The 24,470-nt window shown below is 40.0% G+C and overlaps 1 protein-coding gene across 1 annotated transcript; it reads left to right on the top strand.

Annotated features, from left to right (window-relative positions):
- On the top strand, positions 1-9,186 carry T265_05295 (hypothetical protein; the record flags this gene model as incomplete). The annotated part of the gene is made up of 4 exons (XM_009170270.1): positions 1-107; positions 4,975-5,059; positions 7,854-7,926; positions 9,002-9,186. The coding sequence occupies 4 exons, from the start codon at positions 1-3 to the stop codon at positions 9,184-9,186; spliced, it is 450 nt and encodes a 149-aa protein (XP_009168534.1).
- Between the last annotated feature and the right edge of the window lie 15,284 nt (positions 9,187-24,470).

Here is a 24,470-nt window from a genome sequence, read left to right as displayed (position 1 = left end):
ATGACCACTGGAAATCAGCTTGACCCCAGTCGTAACGAGACTGTTGGCGTCGCTTGTGCTTCGTCAACTTACGGTGGCTCGAGAGCAGCAAGCGAGATTCTGGCATGGTAGGTGTTGAGTTGACTAAATGTTCACACGTCGTCAGGTGCTAGAACAACACTATATGTGTAAGCAACCCACAATTCTACTGTTCCAAGGCGCATTCGACTCCGTTGATCGATCTGTTTTACTTGACACGTTTGCCCACCAAGGAATTCCCTGGAAGTTTGTAAAAATAATAGGTTATTTGTATTCTCAGACTTGTTAGTGTATACACAAAGCAATGTCCGTCAAAAGCACTAACTCTATCCATTCTTACTCAATTTCGTGATTGATAAAACCATGAGACGAACGTTGAAAAGTCTTTGAAACCCGGGTGTTCAAATAGCCTGTGAAGAAAACCTTGTCGATCTGAAATATACAGACGACATCGTTCTCATCTTCGAAGAGAGGGAGAAGGCGCAAATGTTTTTGGATCAACTGACAAAAGTCATCTCGTCCTTTGGTATGCATTTTGCACCCATATTGTGTAAGATCATGCTCGTGGACATGCAGTCACTGAACACGCCAATTACAATCCAGGGCAGACACTGGAAGTTGTGAAGAGTTATATGTACCTTGGGAGTTAGATTAGTTCTGCTGTAGTGTGCACTGAACACGCCAATTACAATCCAGGGCAGACACTGGAAGTTGTGAAGAGTTATATGTACCTTGGGAGTTAGATTAGTTCTGACTGTAGTGTGACAGACGAGGTCAATGCACGAATCTGCAAGGCCCGGTTCTTGTTTGCTAATTTGAGACGCCTATGGTGCCCAAATAACTCGGGCCGATTAATCCGTCCATTGGTCAGTTCATCTTGGGCAAGTTCATCCCAGGTGAATTTTTGTCGGCACGGTCCAAAGTTAGTCAGTTAATGCAATATTTAAAAAAATTTGATAGCGGTTTTACAGGGTTTTGATTTATTTATTAAACTTGCCGAAAGTTGGGTAGTGAAATACCCAGCTCAAGTCTTTCCATTACATCAGTTCGTCCAAAACTGCCCGTAATCCGTAGTAATTGGTTTGTTATTACTGTGCTCATTTAGACGCTTGAGTGCGTTCTGCTTGTTCTACCAGATGATTTTCCAGGACTGACCACTTCAGCATTAAACCTCAGAAGAAAACTTGTGAGAAAAAATTATTTTTTCGGATTCTTCGTCAAGGGAACATTCGGGGGAAGGCATAGAGCCAGACACTCTGACGACAGCATGGTATATATACTTTGCACGTTAATTTTGTGTAAAAGTGACTCCGATATAAAGAATGTAGACAGGGTGGTTGGACAACTGTTCATCAAGGCTGGAGCCAGGTGGATCTACCTGGGTATGAATTAAAGCACGCGAATTAATAATATACAACTTACGTGAAAAGACAGTGACAGTTTTAAATTGAGGGATCACGTTAAAATCCCACGCCAGTCATGTTTAAAACCTTATGCACACACACCGCGTTTTCTGTATCGCATGAACTGCTGATGGCATATACGCAATTCCTCGGTGGATGTTGTTGAATCTATGTCATCTGACGTTAACCTATCTCTAATCATCAGCAGAAAGCCTACTTAAAGTAGCTTTCCTTATGATTAAAGTTGGCCTTTTAGTCATCAAGTTTAGTTATCTGGTCACGTTATGCCCCATGGAACAGTGCTTTATAAGTGGTGGGTATTACATCAAGGAAACGGAAAGAGAGCCTTTCCGGTGTTTGTCGTCGTGACTGTGGGAAGGAAGGCGATAGTTCTGTTTGAAGAAAAAACCACCCTTCAAATTTCAGCCAGTAGTCTGTTAACTGGCCGTTTTGCATCATTCTGATCCCCGTTGCAAAAAGGTCGCCTTATGTTTCAACTAGTAGGAAACGGAATATTCTTTGTGGATATAACCCACCACTTACTACCTACCGTGGATTTCGTCATTCTTCGTCCTCTTATACGCAATGGATCGGGCAGCAAGAGCAATCTGTTTCAACGCACGTCTGTTATTCTAAGTTAACACCAACGTTTTCATGTAATTCTGTGACGAAGACAACCTGTCTGCTGATAATTCATCAAACTTTTATGCTGAAATGTTATTCTAGCGTTTTGAATCGAACTGAACAGGCTTTCTTTTAAACCCAGTCATCCGAGGCACTTTTTGTCCATTTGGGTTCATTAGGTGGAAGTTACTGGTTCAGCCATGCGGAATACCTTCCAGGGTTTGTCACCGGACCAAGTGATTATCAGTGTGCGCTACAGGTCATTTTAGACTTGGTAGCCCTTTGTTGTAACACAAAATATGGTCAATATCATAAACATTGGACCCTTTCTCTGCTTCTACTCGCACAATATCCACCAAAGCAAAGATTACTGATGCTGTGCTTCTCATCCTTGAGACTTGAGTTACTCGGACTAAATTATTCTTTCTGCTTGCCACTCATAGTATTTGGTTCTTAATCAGCTTATCTGGGGTGTAATCTTAAGTTAGCGAATATCTTGTTGCGCGCTCTGTTAGGCCAAATATATCATGAGGTAATCCGTTCTTCGGGCGAAAACCGAAGTGCGTTGCCTCAGGGTCACAAATTGACCACGGGGTCAAGCCCATTTTAATGATTGTGACATTGTTATCCAAGATCACGAAGTTAAGATACTGGTATTTTAGATTCGTCTATAAAGTGGAGTTCTTGATATTCGTACTTGTTCCACATAACCTCCCTCCCACAGTCCTTTTGCAGTCCTGGCCTGAGTATTCCGGTTGAACTCCACCACATCTAGATGCACTGGACTCGAAGTTTTCCCATACCGGGGCTCTTTAGTAGCTTTCATTCGTGACAGCGCAGGATTTCAAAATCTGGTAGGCCAATCGAGCGAGTTACAGCTACTCAACCAGCTCACAATGCGTGCACGCAAATTATCGCGTCCAAACCGGCGAACATGCTTGCTCACTTGTGGCAGGATTGGCTTACCTAGATGTGACTAAATCAGTCTGTAGATCCTGCTGGGGTACAACCAAGATACGCTTGAGAAATGCCCGAGATTTTCACCACAGGTTGTCCATGATCGTGGATATAATTTTGTAGATGTCCTTAGCACCCCGTCTTAAGCTCTCCTATTCCAAAATTTCGGTTTTCTGAGAGATGCGTACAAAGCAGGGCCACTTTGGATGCCTACCAATCGGTTTATGCATATCAGTCTGTTTAAAATTAAAACAGCTTGCACACGTCATTTCTGACGCCATAAGACCTAGGCTGTCAATCAGTGAATTACTGAAAACAAAGCCTTTCAGTCTTGCTGTCTGGACTAGCATCTGCCCTATTTCCAGACATTTTCAGTTCTATGTAGTTCACTTGACTACAGCGTGCAAGGCTACAATAGACTGTAAGTAGATTGCTACGAGTCACCTTCGATATGACACCCAAATCGGGTCACTTCAACGTCGGATACTTCTTCAGAGTGTCAAGTGTTCTTCATACGTGGTGGACGCCCAGTATGTCCACAAGAGCATAATAAGTTATGCATAGGTGTGACTATTTTATTTACAGCGTTGCCAATCAATTTATGAGGATATATTTTCTATGGAGTCTAAATAATCACTACGAATTGCAGAGCGCGCGTGATATGAGTGAACACACATACTTGTAGGCAGATAATCAGTAGGGATCCAAGGAGGTTGCCAGCTACTCACAACTCAACTTTCACAGGTTTAACCGTCCCTTTTAGTTGAAAAATGCGGATTTTTCGCTTGTTTAAGAACATATTTCATGAAGAACAAGTTGAATTAAAAGGCGAGAATTTTGGGTAACCCGAGGTTTTCGGAATGTTCAGTCATCATAATCACACCAACTCATTTTGCCAACTCTAAATTTCTAAAACAATATTTCTAACCTGCGTCAAATCCTCTGTTACCCACTGAGTTCACGTCAATGAATACTGATAGACAGCCTTTGCAAAACTCTATCAAACTTCAAGCTTTTGGCCTTCCCGATTTTCATTGAACTTAACACGCACAATTCTTGAGCACAGATTGTTCAAAGCAACCATACATGAATTTGTGAATGCTTCAAAATAAAGATGCCTAATCCAAAAAGCATGATTTTGCCTATGGAAAGTGATGAATCCCCGTTCTAACTAGTCGAAAAATTTCGTGGGGTTTGTATTTTTAGCAATGTATTTTAGCCTGAGTCGTTTTAAGTTTATCCCGAGGGCTGAGAATTGTGGTGTGCATCATCCGCCCAAGTATCGTATGCGCTTTGATGGATATATGAGGAAAACGTGAGATCTTTCTGTACTTTGCTTTGTCAATTTCAGAGCTGTCTCACTCTGAAGTTACCAACATGAAGCACTGCGTTTTCGGCGAAATGAAGATGCTTGCTACCTATCATTTATTAAGCCAGTTTTTAGTCATAGACTACTGGCTGCATCACCGTTGACTGGCACGTTTTTTTCTCCGTACCTTTTTTGTCACTTATGGTTATAATCAACTATGGATCATTGTTCAATAGTTTGAGCAATCGAAAATCTTTTGAATCTATTGAAATAGAGAACGGAATTTGTGGAGGGTTTTTTGGTTCAGTTGTCAGAGCCAAGAGCCTGGATGTCATCACACTTGAGAGCTTAACTGTTCACAGTCCGTTCCAACTTATTCTAAGCATTGGCATGTCCAAAAGGAAATAAATGAAGTACATTACGTGTTTGATGGATCGCGAATATCACGCATGTTTTTACGTGTGCTATGAGGAGATACACCATTAGATTTGCATGTTTCTGGTTCTCGAAACCCTTTTTCCTCTTTTGTGGACATTCAAACCCAACCACAATATTTCCCGTTCTCAAGCACAGTCATTCCAACCGAATATCAGCTTGAAAGCTGCTAACAAATCTGTTAGGTAAGGAGCAGATTTGACGTATTCTCCAATTGTTCGCTTGTAGCCAAAGGAACAATGTGACGAAGACAATGAGTTTAGATGAAACGTTGGCCTCAAAACGTCAGCAGGCTGCAATGTTTGATGATGAAGTAAATACGAATGAAGCCTTATTCCACTCCCAACTCGTTCTTTGCGGGCAGACATGGCCCACATCGCCATTTGTTGTTAACCCCCTAAACGCTGCCCACCAACGGCATGCCCAGTTGATGTATGATGAACGCTCAGGTATCGGCGTGGATATTTTTGGTCAGTTATTCGATCTTTTTCTTCAATCTCTTTGTCTAACAACGCAGTTATACTGTTTCGGTGACCATAACCCAGCAGCCCGCCTTGGGAACGTTGTTTTGCTCTTGTGCCAAGTTGAGAGGATATGATATCACAAGTAGTTTATCTCTTGAACAGTTTTGTTAGCGTGAGCAACTGGTCATGATCCGGCACCAAAGTTTTGCGGTGGGTCTGAGGTCGACTGTATGTATGTATACTGTATGTATACTGTATGTATGTCATGTATACTCAAGGGAGTATGCTGCAAGGGTCAATTATACACTGTGGTAGCTAACCACAAATAAGTAGGAGGCAGAACCGACATAAAAACAAAAAAATCTACAGACTTAATACATTTACATTTACGCGTATTGTAAGCAGGGTCATAAGAAATGTCCTTACGAACTTATAATCCAAAGTTTGCCTTGCCATTGAGGCCATTCTGTGTTGAAAAGCCAAGAAGCGCCGTACATCGTTATTTATGATATATTAGAATGACGCATCTCACAAAACTCGGAGAGCATCCAACCCGCAACCCAGTGATTTGAAACCCAATGTTTGACCTCCAGCGGCTGATTAGTAGTGTGATTAAATCTGGTACGTTGTCACTCAAAGAGCCAGCTAATACATTATCCAATGGTGAGATTTTTCATTGGTGAATGAGTGACGCTATATCATGTTCAAGTAAGAAGTAATCAAACTGCTATTCAGACGCTTGTGGCTGAACATATGAGTATTCAACCACTGGCCGGCGTGTCGCTCTTTCGAAATGCTGGGTTTTATGAGCCGCGCACTGCTGACGTTTCCCATAGACTGGTATGAGGGAAAACAGGAAACGTCTGCTGGTGTTTTTTTACAAAATTTCCTCACACTAAGTTCAAAACTACCGAACATGTTGAATCGAGTCACAGTTAAAATAGTAATGACTACATGTTCGCTGCGAAAATGTGTCACTCATATAGTCTTTCGGAAAGCAGTAGATATCAGAAAGATCCTTGTAGAATATACCGCAGTATTTGACGTAAGAAGGAAGGTAAGTGCAGATGACTGAAGTGTAGGTCAGGTGTGGATAACTTAGGGTTATTAATAGCCAAGGCAACGCAATTTACAGCCGAAGCTATCGGTGAATGTAAAAAATTAGTCAGATTCATTGGAAACTTGAGAACCAAGGTCTGCCGAAACAAATAAAAGTGAATGCAAAGATTCGGCACTAAATCGTATTCCGCTTTCACTCACACGAGAGTCAGTCAGTGAGAATCGTTTAAAAAACTTACATAATTGAAACCGAAGGCTGAGTTCCGGAAATGCTGTGCAACATAGCCTGATAGAACCACGCAGTGAAGCAACGGTAAAAAGTCTTGAATCTCGGAACTGGCTCCTTAAACTTATGACATGAACTTCTGAAAAACATTCATTTAGTGAGACCACCTTAAGCGAACACGAGTGTTTTCCGAGTGCCTAAGTGAGATGTAGAATGACGGTAGAAGAAATCTATTGTTGAGGTTTATATTTGTCTTTGAAGCTGTGGGAACTGTCAGCGAATCGGGCAGAAATTGGCTACATGGCCATACACGCGCCGGCATTGCACTCTCAGCCGTCTCCAACTGCCATATGATTCATGCCGTCGACAGGACGAATTCCAGTCATATGGTAGACCAACAAAAAGATTTTACCGTTTTTATGTTAATGTTACTCGATTACACATATGTGACTATCTCATAACTCATCATATCATCATCAAACTGCCATATGATTCATGCCGTCGACAGGACGAATTCCAGTCATATGGTAGACCAACAAAAAGATTTTACCGTTTTTATGTTAATGTTACTCGATTACACATATGTGACTATCTCATAACTCATCATCATCATCATCAAAGACAGCAACATCAGTGTTGGCACTGATGCTTCACTGCCGTACTGTCTCATAACTACTCGGGTTACAACGACCATTGTGCAAAACCCACATACAATGTGTCACAAAAATTCTTAGTCAAATGTGGAAAAAGATATAGAATAGGAAGCATGTTCGTTTTATTTAACCGGCTTAATTTTATCGCAATCTCAAAAATACACTGAAACCGCAAATCAAACTGGGCTCTTCTCCGTCATACACAGGGAGAAGCTACCCTTCCTGAAGAAAAGTTTGACATCTTTTGGAGAGGTTGTCTGGTAGACGTAGTCCTTATGACTGCAAAGTTTAAAATTTTGTTATACTACTGTTGTCCACCAAACTGGATTTGTGATTCAACATTTAAATGCGCAGTTGAGCTGCGCTTGCAAAGTTTCAATAGATGTTCCCCAAATGAAAAACAGCGATAATCTACAAAGACTATCCTTTGTTCAACTTATTTTTCTACAACTCCTACTTCTTGTTTTTTCCTAGAAATCCCGCTTTCATCCCGCAATACGACTGGAGTTCCTGGTGTCTACTTGAGCGTTACATGTGCACGTACCTCTTTACTGACAAAAATATTTCTGCCCAGCACACTTGATTAGTGTTCACAACACGGGACCCTTTCTCAGAAATTTGTAACGCAGAAGTTCCACCAATAGAATTCTCCTTGATAAATATATAAGCAGACGCACCCACTGTCTTTTCGTGTACACCATGCAGCTCTGTCGCAGCAGTCTCGTAATAGCGGTTGTTACATTTCTCATAGGTTCAACAGAATCTTTCAAACCAGCGGGTAAGTTTGTTTTTAACAAAACACATCACGGTTTTACAGAGGTTGGATTTTTAATTTTGTTAAGTAGGCCCCTTGGGTTCAGAGTATGTAAAACGTCAAGTTCTTTTGGAGAAAATAAGGTGGCCATTAGTTGTCTTTTTCGCGAACTCGACATAATGGATTAATTGTTTTTCTAAAGCCGAACCCCTGGGAACTGAGAGTCAAGTACAAAACACCATGTGCTGAAAACGCAATTGGTCGGTTACATTAGAAAGTGCTTTGGAATTTGCTACGAGTCTCATTATTTGTGGCGCTCAATACGCCTGTAATAAGTCTAATGCTCCTCTATGGGTTTGTAGATAACAATTTTGCGGGCCTTGAAGGAGAAGAAATTACATATCAACGAGAAATCACATTTTAGCAGTTAAACTTGAAACGTGTATTGGAATTTGTTTTTATTCCTTGTAAAACAGAATTCCCAGGCGGTGAGCATTCGAACGAACTTCAAAAACGTAACTTTCGGTAATCAGGATATTCATGATACGGAAACTGGAATGCTTGCTCTCACGTGTGCACATCGTATAATAGAACAAAGAAGTACTCTTTCGTAAAAATCGCATAAGGAACAGTTAGGATGAACCCTGCTAATAAAGTCTATTTGCAATCCACCATAACTAGCAGCATCGCACACAAAAAACAGCCAAAAATAGTTCAAATGGGTAATCTTACGGGAGCATATTGAGTCACTTTATTCGATTCTCGAGGTAACGACATCTCGTACTGCAGTTGGGTGCTCGGTCTGGAATATTCCACGACAAATATAACAACGAAAGTAAAATTTCCGTGTGGGATAAAAAAATGGTCTTGAAGACAATTGGTTCATTGGAATTATTCCAGATAAACATAAAGGAAGCAATAAAATTGGGATAACAGGGAGCTTCTAAGGTAAGACAGAAGTAGCCTCCTCTCATTTCACCTTCGTATTGTTGCCGTCCAGGATTTTTTTCACTTTTTCATAACGCGATGAAGAGTTTTTTATTCACGTTTTTTGCTGACAAAGAAAAACCATAAACGCCTGTTTTCTTACGGTTTCCAGAGTATTGCTCCTACAATATCAAACAGGGTGATTGTGATAAGGGATCGCAGCGTTATGGATTCAATTCTGAAACGCAAGAGTGCGTGCCATTCATATTTGCCGGAAAGAACGGGAATGGAAACAACTTCGTGACGAAGGCACATTGTGAACAAATGTGCCTGGGGAAGCAGCAAACGTATCCGTGAACATTTGCTTTGGAAATGTTTATCGTAATTCCTCACAGTATTCCAAACTTGTTTACCCGCATATATTTATAAAAGTTCGATAAAATTGCCAACAGAATTATATTTTCTTACCTACTTTTCCCATTCGGCTTTAGGTGAATGGGATATTGATGATCGCTCGCGCTTCACCAGGTAGTGCTGACTGCACGCCATTTTTAGCACGCTTTCAAGATGGTCATTCATTCTTGCGTTATCCCAGCATAACCCCTTCTGTGTACATTACTACAAAACCTTAATTGTGATACCGCGTTGATGAAACTCGCGTCAGTTTCACCGAAATCAAAAATAGTGACAGTAGGTAGCTGGCCTTAGGGTTTGCGGCATAAGTGCGTATGCACAGAGCATCAGCCTCTTTCCTTTTGCTGGATGGGATAAAATCACTAAATATTTGCGTGCATAGCAGCTACTAAGCAGATAGCTCTCGTGATAAAACTGTGGCTGATGCTTTTAACCGGATGAGATAAATCAGCACTCAAATGATTCATAGCATAATATGGAGAGCCTGGTAGGCACAACACAAACATATACACCCACAAGTTTTTGTTCCGCTGAGTGAGAAAGCCGAGACCCGTGCTAAGCGTGAAACCTTAAAAAGTGCTTGTAAGGGAACCCAATTTAAGACCGGCTCAATAGTCCATTTTCAAATCGGCGATCGTTATATTAGGAAAACTCGAGTAGTCCAACATTTCGAAACTGAACAGTCGAGAAACTTATGACTGGAATACGGAGAGTCGCTAGATTATGACTTTTGAGCTTCACAAATAATTGACGTCATTGTGCGAGTGTCACGTGGCAAAACTTGATACAACTCATGGGTTATTAATTCCCATACGACGTCGTATATGGGACGGCGGAGTAAAATTAGAAAAAAGACAATTTTGCGTTTCATTTATGAATCACCGCATCTACGGACACTCTTGACGGAAGAATTGAAGCCATTTGGATGCCATCCATAAGGATTGGGTCCTGGCAATAGAAATGCAAGACCCAGATCTAACCCACATGGGTACCTTGAGGTCAGCAGCTGTCTTACACTAACGAGCTCAGCAGTTTACCTGATATCTTTCAAGTCCAAATATCACCCATCTAGTACTCTGGATTTTATTCAGTTATTTCTGCTGCGAATCAGCTGATGGAACGATCACACCAACGGAAACATTGCTCCACACAAGTCCATTTCGATGAACTGAATTTGAAATGTATATGAGTCAGCAATGAGTGATCTACCAGTCATCAATAGCGACTGGTTCGCCAATAGTTGGTGAACAGATGACGGAATAAAAAAGGTGATTGTGGTACCACGAGCCTACACCTGATACCAGCGTAACCCTTAAGGAAATCTGACCAGTGGATACGTAGATGCCAGTTGAGAACTCTCAGCCTTGCAGAATATGATGGCATAACAGTGAGAATCAGTGCGCTTTTCAAACCAATTCTCTGTCACTTTCTTTAAGTTCGGCGTAACCGATTTCTCACTGTATTCACCACAACCCAAAATCTCCAATATGCATTGGGAAAATTGTGCCTTGCCATAAGAATGTATTTTCCTATAAACCTTCCCATCGGGTCAAAGACTCACTCAAACTTAGTTTGCATATCACAGAACTGTGTTATCAAAATAAAGCCCGGTGTCACACAAAAGAGCAAACGTGTAATTCTGCTGCGGCAACACGGTGGATCAGTCCCTTGAATGTCACTAGGACTTCTCCGTTTCACTATGATGGTGAGGAACTGCATAAAAAACTAAAAAAAAATAGGATTCATAAGATTCAAATCCATTAACCTGACCTCTGAGTATCGACATATGCATACACCTTTTTGCTGTAAACTGAGGGAATCTTTGATAACCAGTGTACAAAAATGACAGCGCAATTGGTCCGAAATTTTAGCCAATAGACAAAAGCATTTTAATTTTTATGTGAAACCATCTGGGAACTCAAGCGAAAACCACTATAATATGGTAAGAATCAAGAACTGTCTGCTTTTTCCGGTCGATAAGATAGTTTGTTGTATGGTGAAAGAGATTTTAGGGATAGCAAAGTTGCGAGACGAATCCACTTTGCGCGTTCACTCCCACCGCAAAACGTGTAAGAGAAACCTAAAATCAACACTTCCCGAGGCACTTTTTATTCATTCATACAGGGAAGGAAAATGTTGCCAATCAGTAAAATTAAATCATTCTCGCAGGATACCTTAGGACTGGCTGGCAAGTGTAAATGTAAGATGGTTTCTGAGATGTCGGAAGCGTATGAACAGCGAAGATGGTTACAGGGATTACGCAATGAATTATAAAGATGGTTGTTTGGAGTACCATACGACAGAACACTGATGTAGGCGGTTCACATCGGGTACTGGAAAAAGAAGTCTGCTTATAACTTACTCGGAATCCGGACAGGTTTTTGGGTGCAGCGATTCCCGATCTTCGTGTGCCGATGTCAATAATGGCCTTGTTACAACTTACAGCAGAAGGGTAAAAGGGACGATGTGATGTGCTTCCGCAGTAGACCGTTAGACATTCGTAATTCGTAGCTCTTGTAAAGGGGAACTTTACCTGTTCCGAATGGAGTGAAATGTAGGTCCACGCACAGGTTGAATGAGAAGCATAAAAAACAGGAGTTAGAGGCCGACAGAATCTGATCCAAAGACGAAATTTGTGGATGGTGTGATGCCCATCCATGAGTAAGACTGTATTGTATTAGTATAGACGCACAGGTTGAATGAGAAGCATAAAAAAGAGGAGTTTGAGGCCGACAGAATCTGATCCAAAGATGAAATTTGTGGATGGTGTGATGCCCATGAGTAATACTGTATTGTATTAGTATAAATGCGAAGATAATGAGGCTTTTGCATGACCTTTAAGAGATAGTTGAGGGATTTGCTCACGGTGGGCATATTTCGACTCAGCGGGAGTTTCGATTGTATGGGGGTGTGATTAGATGAGCGATATAGCAAATAAGCGACCTTGTATGTTTTAAACAGAGTTATTATAAAATGATAGCCTAGGAGAAACATAGAACATATTTGGTGACCAGTGGATCAAAAGATTATGGTAGCTATATCAGGCCAAGCTTGAGTTTAGTATATTGTTGCCGACAGGATTGGGTATACATACCAAGTGCACTTTGTGTAAGTTCCTTCTTCCAGCAAGATTCACCAGTATTTTCATAGGTCCATATTAATGATCCGAAGCTTTACGAGATGGAACGACCCAGCCAATCCCCAGTTAACTAAAGCATTGAGTTATTCAACCACTGAAGTAGTCAGTTTCGGAAGTTTTGCAGAATGTTTGTCCCCAAATTTAAGGTCAAAGGTTCCACGTGTACACCGACCTACTATATTGCTTACCGTGGCAATCTGGCTCTTATTTAGTTCTAGGGTTTTTGGCCCAACCGTACATTGGTATGGGAGAAGAAACCTATAGAAATGGTCGAACCTCGGATATTCGATCAAATTTCGCGGCTTATATGACTGTGGAAACCATGGGGAAACTTTCAGTGCACTGGCACGCCTTAAAGCCCAGACGACTTCCTTGAAGAAGCACTACTCACAGGGTCACTGAATTTTCTTCGGAAACGTACGACTGAGTTTGCCCATGTCCAACGTCATCAGATAGGTGATGTCCACGAATTTTCATCAATCTCATGTTCTACATGAACGCGTATTATACAGAGTTTGCGAAGTACACACGATTGCAAAACAACTTAGTTTTAACAGGAGATCCGAATAAATCCCAGCGAAATCTCCTGTTTGTAATATTTTTTAGCCGAATGTGCCGTAAAGCGGCAACTTTGTTCACAGAAGTTCCTCAGGATATCATGTTGACAAATTTTGAATATCCTACCAAATAAAACGTGATGTGGCCTTTCTGCAACAACTTCGGTTGAAGGACATTATTATCGGGGGTTTCAGCCAGGATTCCACTAAATCTTCCGTAGAGGCCAGTTTTGTATATCAATGGGTGCATTTTGCGGGTGGCTTGGGCACTATCTACAAGAAAAATAGCTGTGTCAGCGGAAAGCCTATTAGCTGTCTCCTTAACACAGAGAAAAAGAGGATAAGCAGAAAACATCTTTTAGAATTTGTCTCTGGGCGCGTAGTGTCACTGTCAAGGTCTGAGAAATTAACACGTGTTTTACAAAGCCATGTACTATGAACATCTGAAGAGTTCAGGCATCTGGCACTAAGAAAAAGCATACCACATAACTAGGTATGACAGCGTATACGAAGCTGACCTTACTAGTGGAGTGGAGCTGTCATGAAGGGTTAGATTCACTTTCAGGGAGAGGGTCCTCCGTATTCACAAAACCGATTTTCTAGTGTGGTAGAAAAAATCCTTAGCTCACCCAACTCAACGTGGTAAAAATTCAAGTGTTTTTAAAAAAGCCAGGATTTATCGCTGAACATGGACAAAATTGACTGCAGTTCCGGTGGGAAATAGAAATCTGTTGAGATTGTCTCTGATTTAAAAGCTTTGAAAGCTGCAATTCAAAGCTTTGAACCCAGTTTTGCAAATAAGGTATGTTTTTCGTTTAAGCTGTGGATGTTAGTGGATGGCAGGAAAAGTTCTTGTACAACACGGCCCAGTATACAATTCCCGTATTGAGAAATAGATGAGCGTAAGTTGAACTTGTTGAGTTATGCACTTCGAATGGGCTATGGCACGGATGATGCGCAGTACAGCTGATAACATCTTCACAAATCAATACTTGGTTAGCACATTTGGTCCAGGAAGGACAACTGTTAAGTGAATGCACAAGGTTAACGAAACAACTAACAGCGTGTCTTACTTTAACTCACCGGAATCTCGAGTTGATGTGCTTGACTAGTTCCAAAGACGGGCATCGATTACATTTCATTACAACCGGCATCAAAGCCATAATGTAAAGATCGTAGTTAGAAGCAGCCTGAGGGGGGTACCTTTTGATAACAATAATACGCGTAATAAATGCTGCTTATTACATACCTGCCGTAAACGGACCCTGACTTCGAAGGAAAATGTTAATCTGACGTGGCTAACTTTATGAAAAAAGATTGGTACAAAGTGGTTCCGGGCCATGAATGGTTGGTAAGACCCTGACTTTGAAGGAAAATGTTAATCTGACGTAGCTAACTTTATGAAAAAAGATTGGTACAAAGTGGTTCCGGGCCATGAATGGTTGGTAATTGCCTTCTTAAATGAGTGTAGAAAACGCAGGTCGTTGACGCTGTCATCCATTGATTAAGTGTCGGAGTAGTGAGCAACTTCAATATAACTTGAAAGTGGCGCCAGACACCCAGGAACATTATCCATTAGAATGCATCTGATAGAGACTTGGTGACTGTATACCTCTCTGTGTACATCTTGTATGACAAGTGATCCAATAGTGTGAGGACATCGAGTTTTCCAACTACAGTCTCCAGGCATTCCAGTATTGATATTTACGCAGTTGTAGTGGATTTCATTATTCACTGTTGTCCACACTTCAGTGTTTCTTTGCCACACTCATGGGAATACTTCCAAGTGACTCACTTTGCAGTAGACGAAATCGTCGCAGCAACTTAGTAACACATACATATATACATACATGCATACATACGTGCATGCCTACATACATACATACATACATACATACATACATACATACATACATACATACATACATACATACATACATACATACATACATACATACATACATACATACATACATACATACATACATACATACATACATACATACATACATACATACATACATACATACATACATACATACATACATACATACATACATACATACATACATACATACATACATACATACATACATACATACATACATACATACATACATACATACATACATACATACATACATACATACATACATACATACATACATACATACATACATACATACATACATACATACATACATACATACATACATACATACATACATACATACATACATACATACATACATACATACATACATACATACATACATACATACATACATACATACATACATACATACATACATACATACATACATACATACATACATACATACATACATACATACATACATACATACATACATACATACATACATACATACATACATACATACATACATACATACATACATACATACATACATACATACATACATACATACATACATACATACATACATACATACATACATACATACATACATACATACATACATACATACATACATACATACATACATACATACATACATACATACATACATACATACATACATACATACATACATACATACATACATACATACATACATACATACATACATACATACATACATACATACATACATACATACATACATACATACATACATACATACATACATACATACATACATACATACATACATACATACATACATACATACATACATACATACATACATACATACATACATACATACATACATACATACATACATACATACATACATACATACATACATACATACATACATACATACATACATACATACATACATACATACATACATACATACATACATACATACATACATACATACATACATACATACATACATACATACATACATACATACATACATACATACATACATACATACATACATACATACATACATACATACATACATACATACATACATACATACATACATACATACATACATACATACATACATACATACATACATACATACATACATACATACATACATACATACATACATACATACATACATACATACATACATACATACATACATACATACATACATACATACATACATACATACATACATACATACATACATACATACATACATACATACATACATACATACATACATACATACATACATACATACATACATACATACATACATACATACATACATACATACATACATACATACATACATACATACATACATACATACATACATACATACATACATACATACATACATACATACATACATACATACATACATACATACATACATACATACATACATACATACATACATACATACATACATACATACATACATACATACATACATACATACATACATACATACATACATACATACATACATACATACATACATACATACATACATACATACATACATACATACATATATATATATATCCTTAGTGTCAAAAGATCAAGTGCGCTCATATAATGTAGTCTGCGCTGGATTACGGGTCGCATAATATCGCATCGCATTCGTGAAGTTACTCATGAAGACAGCTTGATTCTGCTGTAAAATTAAGAATTATCACCCGTTGTTTTGTTGGCTGTTGCTCTCTCTGAGCTGGATTATGGGTCGCATAACAAGTTATCGCATTCGTGAAGTTACTCATGAAGACAGCTTGATTCTGCTGTAAAATTAAGAATTATCACCCGTTGTTTTGTTGGCTATGGTGTTGCTCTCTTGCAGAAACCACCCTAATGATCAGGCGCACATAAAATATGGATGTCGAAAAAGGATACCTGGAAGTTTCAAAATATATAGAATGCGAATTGATTCCCTCAGCCCGCTGTGCAACAGCGGCTCAAGGGGTAGATTTCTCCACTTCCATAATCCCTCACAAAACGTTTTCAGACGGCACCATCCAAACGTATTCCTGCCTACGTAATTTACATATTTGTGCAAACAACTACAGCAGTGAATCGCCGACACCAATACAAGCATCCACAACACTATCGAAAACTCCGCCGTTTTAATCATGAGTATCATTAGCATTCCACCTTTAAAGACATCTGTACAGGAAATCTTTGAGCAACTTCAAGACCTGATGTGTAGACGAAATTCATAGGCCTGTGGTACGGAAGGCGATAGTTGCAGCTTAGTGAAAATGGAAAATGCACCTGCTGATCAAATATAATTGGAAAGCACACGATGTTCAATCAAAAGCAGACGCTACATAAACATGTCATTACAGTTAGGACTAGCTTGGTACGTGAAACTAGATTCGGTTGGGGCGTGAAAAAGAAATGACGTCATTGACTGATTGAAGTATAAGTTAATCTGGCTACTTAAACGCAACAAGTAGTACGAAGGATTTGTAGCGTTTGAAGACCGGAAATCCATACTCAAGAATCGCTCACGGAAGCCTCAGGAATCTCAGCCTTATCAATCTCATCCGGTTAATTCCGTAAAATTTTCACAATTGCGGATATTGTATCGACTGAATACCTAAAAGATGTTTTGCCGAGAACGTACGCTGTTTCATAATATGAAGTTGATGACCTGAAGTAAACGGTGCGCCACCCATTTACAGCTGGAACTACAAAATAGTCGTATTATCTGAAACTTTCAAGTAGTCAAATGGATATGCAAAGTTCTTTCTTTTTTCGATTGCGTCTTCCTGGCTATTCCTGCCCGAAATTACGGCTAATAGACTGTCTATCTCATAGAATCAAAATACGAGCGGCTGTTTACCAATTCCAAATTAAATGACAAATTCAGTTGCTGAACTATCTAGATGACTTAAGGATACTTAGGCAGGTGCCACTAAATGCCCACAAAACGTCAGATAAATCTTTGCGGTCCAACTCACAGTAATTTTTACATGTCGAAAATGCAACTCAGCGACATGAAATGACCTACTCAGGATTTACATGAACACACGTTCGCTCTTTTTGTAGAATTGGTTTCAAATTTCGTTAAATAGTTCAACAGTTTTGGTGACTTGCAGGAAATTCTTTTATGGGCAAATTACCGTAAGATAGCACAACTACACCCCACCAGCTGTTCCAATTAACATCAAAACAAAAAATAGTGAAAGCTAGTTAGAGCCAATTAAAATTAAACCCATCGTCAGAACTAAGTGTTGTGGACCATTCTCCTTAATGCCTTCTCATTACCGTGAAACCCGGTCTGGATAGTCGTCTGATCGCCTGGTGCGCTTGACTCAACCAAACAAAGTCAACGAAAGTGCGAGCCAGCTGATCAATTGATCACTGTCATGTGCAAGCGGTCAAAAGTGATGCTAAGTATACAACTCATCTGTCAAGGGCGAGTGAAGAACAACCAATGAGATCTGTCTCAAAGAAAACGGTTATTCCATTGGCTGTTATGTAGTCCGGTTACGTTCGGAGCTGGTTCTCCTAATGCTAGCAAATTCGGCGGATTTGATTTTTTCAACAGGATGATGATAGTTCCTCGCACTTTTGGTAGCAGCAAGTATATAACGAAAAACGCCCCAATATGACGTGTTTCACTTAGTCGGCACAAGAGTTTTCCAGCAAGAAGCACATGTTGGTCAGGGAAAATAATGTACTTCCCAGGCTTTTAGAGCTGCATTTAATGTCTGATCATCAAGCAATAGGGTACACTGGTCAGTTCTTCTGATAAGTTTTCGAGTTTTTGATTTTCCTGCTAAACATGTGCTTTTTGACTTTCGAGCTCAATGATTATTCACTTGGTTATCCATAAATGTCATCGGAAAACCTGACCATTGAATGATGCATAGGTTTTTTGCATAGTTTTTTTGCATTGGCTTTTTTTGCATAGATTTTTTTCTTTATTGTGATTGACTATACGCCGGGATGCGCAAACTGCTTGTGAGTTTAAGACAGGTTACCCCTCGAAGGTGTGGAGGACGTCTGATATCGTGCATCAAAGAGGTATAACAGGAAAGAATTAGCACATATGAAAACGCAATTCGCCAAAGATTCTTTGTTTGAGAGGCGATTATTTCTTTCACCAAGTACATTTTGACGCTTGCTTTCGCAGTGACGAAGTTAAGTCGGTCGCCAGATATCTATAAATCATCCTGGACATTTAACAGTATGCATGGGCAAACCCAACAACCTGGTTCTTCATTAGTACGTGGCTTCCGCTTATGACTGGAAGCAGGGTTGATTTCATCGCTGCCAATACATCACCAAGACATCAATGAATAACTGGTATTTTATCAAGAAACCGCAGTTTTTCACAAGCTTTTTGGGTTCAAAATTTTTTGTGATGAAATTACAGAGCCCGATAAATGTGGATGTCCAGGATTTAGAGAGAGAAGGCCAGATAGAGAGGGAATCACAAGTGAAGAGAATAAAAGTCTCTAGAAAATATTATTCATAATCGGTGAGGCCAACTTAAAGTCTAAGAAAATGCATCTAATGATGCAGTTATCTTTATCAGTACCGACGACACTGTTAAGGAGCGGGGAGTGACATACTGACATCTCAGCCTAACGGTGGTATGACGAAAGTGTAATGTTTTCTAAACACTGAATCCCATGTGATTACATTCATCATAGTTGGCTAATTCCGAATAAGTTGATCATATTGCGGGTGTGTCGTGAGTTGCTGAGGTAAACTGTATCGGACAATTCAGCTGATACGGTTGAGAATAAAACCCAAGAAAATAGCGCACCTCATTTGATGCGAACTGGCATAAAATATTTGATCGTCTAAAGCGCTCCTAAAACAACATGGCAAATTTGTCAAGGGTACGTCGATTCGGTTTCGTGATTGAGGTTTCTGGGCCAAGCGATGGATTCAGTACAACTTGTGTAGATTTTCGGTGAGTTGCGATTATGGTGCGTGTCTGAAACAAGCTACCAACGTTTCCCTAACAGCCGAGCCAGGAGGAACCAAAAGTGGCATAGTAAATAAGCGTGAGGAATTTTCATTTGTAACAAAACGGTAGAGGTAAGTCTTAGACCGGTGTTCTGTTGAACAGACAATTCCACAGCAAGGACCAAAAGAGGTCAACTATCTTTACAGGGTATCCTCGCCGGTTGTGTGCACGATCCATCACAAACCAGTATGAGTTTTGTCATCCATAAGATTATCAGCGACTAGAAATTTACTAGAAACATGTTCTTCAAATATGGGGAATGTAAAATATTTCCCCTCCACTCGTAATAGGCAGTTACAAAATGCTGTCACTGAGTATTTGTGTAGAACCTCTTGGTGTCTTCCTACCTCAAATAGCACCTTAAATTACCTAACAACCCAGCAAATGACAATAAACCAAGAAAACTGTGAAATTAACCAAAGACATCAAAAAACAGTTATCAAAATTCGAAGAATTATTCGTATTTTGTTACTGCTTTGGATAATTATCAGAATAATTTGGGCAATTTGATTTTTTCTGCAAGTGTACGAAATGGTGTTTAGCAATGAAAACACTCGAATAAATGTCAATCACAGATGAACAAAAGAGTAAATTAGTGTGGAAGTATCCAAATGCGATTAGTTCAGATGTTTTGTCTATGCCTGCACTGTCTTCTTGTCAAGAGAGTGAGATCAGACTCAAATCGTGACCAAATATCTCGGTTTATTCCTAGTCCAACCGACGCAAGAGCTTACATAATCTTGCCTGTGATAAGTGTTACGTGCTGCGATCATGAGGAAACTTGGAGGTCTCCAACTGAACCTCCCTTCTGTCAGTGAGACCATTTTGCACCGACAGGGCTGATACCACTGAACAACTGCTTTGACCCGGCAGAAAATCGTCGACACAACTCACCTCACGAGCTCCCAGGAAGAATCAAACTCACAGCCTCCTAAACAGTAAACAAAATCTGGGCCGTTCGACCACAAATTGCTTAGCACTAGTGTGATTATCACATGTAGAAGATGCCACCCCTCATTCATCCACATGATCGCGTGCTGACTGGCTCTTCGGATGACGAAATCATACACAGATCTGCGCATCTGAATTATCCTCACCTTTTGGTTACTTCGAAACCGTTAGTAGTATGAGGAGATTCGTAAGATTAGGAGATTCCCAAGCGGGGTCTCTTTCCTCAGGTGAAGTCAGGATGTGCCGGAACAATCTTTAGCATGGCAGAAAAGATTCATCACTAGTCAGTGTTATTCCGAAAGTGGTCATAAGTATTCGCACCTTAAGTAACTCGATGTGGAGACTGCAACATCAAATGGAACACTATGTTCACCGACGTGCTGTTGGTACTTTACACTGACATCAAGAGGCTACAGATATTTCTTAGAATAGCAAGTAAACGGATGTGTAGGGCCAGCAAAATGTTAGTTTGCATTTTCTTTTCAGTCTACTGTGCTCTGAATTGTGATATCCTGAATGCATCAAGCGCCGTCCGGACTAATAAATTGTGCAGGTCAAATATTTGCAACGCAGTGTCAGTATTACTTTCGCTCTTGCAGACTCATATAGTCACCGCATACCAATACCTTCGCCATAAAACTATTATCTACGCAATTTAAAGTGCAGAGATATTTCTTAGGAACCACTGTAACTAGTATACTTGTGAAAGGAACCCATGTCTATTGCAAGATTATGTAAAACCTCGTGAAAAGCCAGAAACCTTCATCAAATCTGATTTGGACAGCCGACAAAAGTCTTGGTAGGCTTATAGCTGCCGCGGAACCTAGCGACATCAAACTATGACTGAGTAAATCGTCTCACAATCCACTCCACACTTACACCGTTCAAGGCTTATATCAATATAACTGTTGCATTTTTAGTACAAGACGTATTCCATCAAACGCTCGAATTCTTGGGCTATCAAAATGGCAACATCGAAGGTTATCCTTGTGCACACCTGGCACCTATGTCCGTGAAAACGGGAGACTCAAATGAATGCTTGTTTTATGATGCTCTTCAACTGAATATGCTACACAAAGGCCACCTCATGTTTTAATTGGTAAGATATTCGAGATACCGCAGTGTAGAGGAAACCAATCACAAGGTATAGATTGTTTCCAGCAATCTGTTGGACCACACTGAGGCAGGCGCCAAGAGCAAAATCACTCAAATGAGGGTTAATCTACAAATGCGATACCATAAATACGATAATCAAACAATAAAACTATACAAACTTGAAATCGGGGAACTATATCGAGGAACCGCTGAATGGGCTTACAGAATCTCAGAACACAAAGAACACCCTCGTTATCTCAAGTGAATACTAACAGGTGTGTTGACTGAATCGGAAATAGTGTCCTTGGATGCATGCACAGAAGTTAGTATAACAGAAGGGACTATAGGCAACAGGTGACCACCTGATGGTAAGTGGTGTTTTGTTCCGTCTAAGGATAAGTTCACCACATTGCCAACTAGACGAACGGCATAGTCTTCCTGCGATAGCCCTAGGGTTTCGGGTTCAAATCACCTCACACATACGTGAGACGATCATTGGTTGTGATTCCCGACGACAGTGAAACCGGGGCACGGTGCAGAATAACTTCACTAACAAGGTAAACTTTCCATTGTAAAGTACCCTCATACAACACAAGCCGCCGCGTGAATTTCGTTTTTTGATGAGCCCATTGATCAAAAGTAAGGTTTAACTGAGAGTGAAGTTAGACACGATTGCATTAAGTTTTAGCAGTTCTGACGACGGACAATTGGACCGTAATATTAACTTGTGCTTCTCCCTACTCGTACACGACAAGATTTTGTTTTCAAAATGCCCCGTGACGCCAACGCCAACGCACAAACAGTGTGTATCTTCTAACGAAAGTTTTGAGCACGTAACCGAAATCTTCGATGACCCTAGCAAATTTGTTATGTGCTTGCGAAAAATCAGGTAATCGATGTGTTTTGGAGCATGGTGAACAACAAATCATGTAAAGTGCAAATTCAGGTAGCTTAGTAGGTGGAAGGCAGGACATTATGTCCACAACCAAGTTCAGTACGAGTCACAAAGCAAACGCATTCTGTTGTTTTTTTAGAGCACATAGTCTCACAATCTTTAGAGATTTCATTATTCCACCGAAGTGTTAAAAATCTCCGCAAAATTCCCAGATAATAAAATGAGATAGGATGTCTTGTGATGTTCAAAACAGTATGATCTTCATGCCACGGGTTGCACCTTCATTGGGATACTTTTAGTTGAAACCAGGTCGTATTTAGAGGTTTGGCTAGCTTATTCAGATGTCTCCAGCTTGTCAACTAAATGCCCAAAAGCAAACAACAAAAATGTCAGAACATTTACTTCGCGAAACTTGGCAGCTACTTGAAAATCAGTAATAAACGAGAGGGTGCTGTGAACGTTTTTAAAGGTGTGCGAGAATGCCAAGATGGCAAACTTGTAGGAACTATGCAGCTTTTGATCTGTATAAGTGCTCTACAAACTGCATATAAAAGTGTCTCCACATATAACTGCAATCGAATTGATGTTCTTTGAATCTAACAGTTGAATAATTTTTCTCGAAAATGATAGTTTTTCCTACGGAAAACTCCATTTATCTCATAGCTGATTGTCCGACCTGTTTGGAAGGTATAACGTATATCCAGCTATATCCAGACGTAAAAGGAACACTGAACCAATTTGGCTGAATGTATTGGATAAACCTCTTGTGTGCAAAAAGTTTGGGTGTGAGTGATCGGATGACAAGAACCTGTGATATCGCGGGGTTACGTAGTCTGACTGCTTTAGACTGGTTTCGTGGCACCTGGTACACAATCCAAAACGCCGTGTCTAGCTGAACAAAGTTCCATTAGTTGACAAGGTGGGCTAGAATATAACTGTAAATTTTTTCTGTACATCCAAGCGCAAGGTGTTTTGCGCAACGCTCTCCAGTCCGTTGAGGTGTGCTGCATCGGGTGGCCGTTTAGGATCACCGTTCTGATATTTTGTTGTGTCATTTTCTGGCGCATGACTCAGTTGATAACCAAAGGTGTTAGATTCTGTGTTCGAAGTCTGACTTAGTTTGAAAGTTTCCTGCTCATATTTCTGGGCTTTTTAAATGAATTGGAGAGAAAATCCATCAATTTTTCCAATAACAAAATGCCACCGAGCAGCAAGCCTCAGGTCCTGATAGATGGTTTCATGAGGTGAACAGTCATCTTATCGGAGCCAACTTTGTTAAACCGGGTTCTTTTTTATTAGAGCAGCTGCTTAACATCGTTATTCAGTTACAGCAGACATGTACTTGAAAATGAAAATAGTAGGCTATAGACTCTACACTCTCTGATGGTGGTAGATTATTGTGATTTCTCATCTTGAAGTAATTTCCAAGACTGATGAATGATGGTTTAAACGCCTCACACTTCTGAACAGACAAACACTAATAACTCAACACTACGAATATAAAACCTCAGTTCCAGAAAGTACACGTTACTGGTCAACTTACTCCGAATGGTTAAAATTAAAAATTTGAATGTTTGTGTGTTGGTCAGTGGTGTAACCGAATATCACTCGGCAGTAAACTACCAAGTCAGCGAACATTCAGTAGTCCCTAATCTCACGACACTATG

The sequence above is a fragment of the Opisthorchis viverrini genome, assembly GCF_000715545.1.
Source record: "Opisthorchis viverrini unplaced genomic scaffold opera_v5_99, whole genome shotgun sequence".
Taxonomy (NCBI): domain Eukaryota; kingdom Metazoa; phylum Platyhelminthes; class Trematoda; order Opisthorchiida; family Opisthorchiidae; genus Opisthorchis; species Opisthorchis viverrini.
Note: the sequence above shows the minus strand (reverse complement) of the source record. Positions and strands in the feature narration are given on the sequence as shown.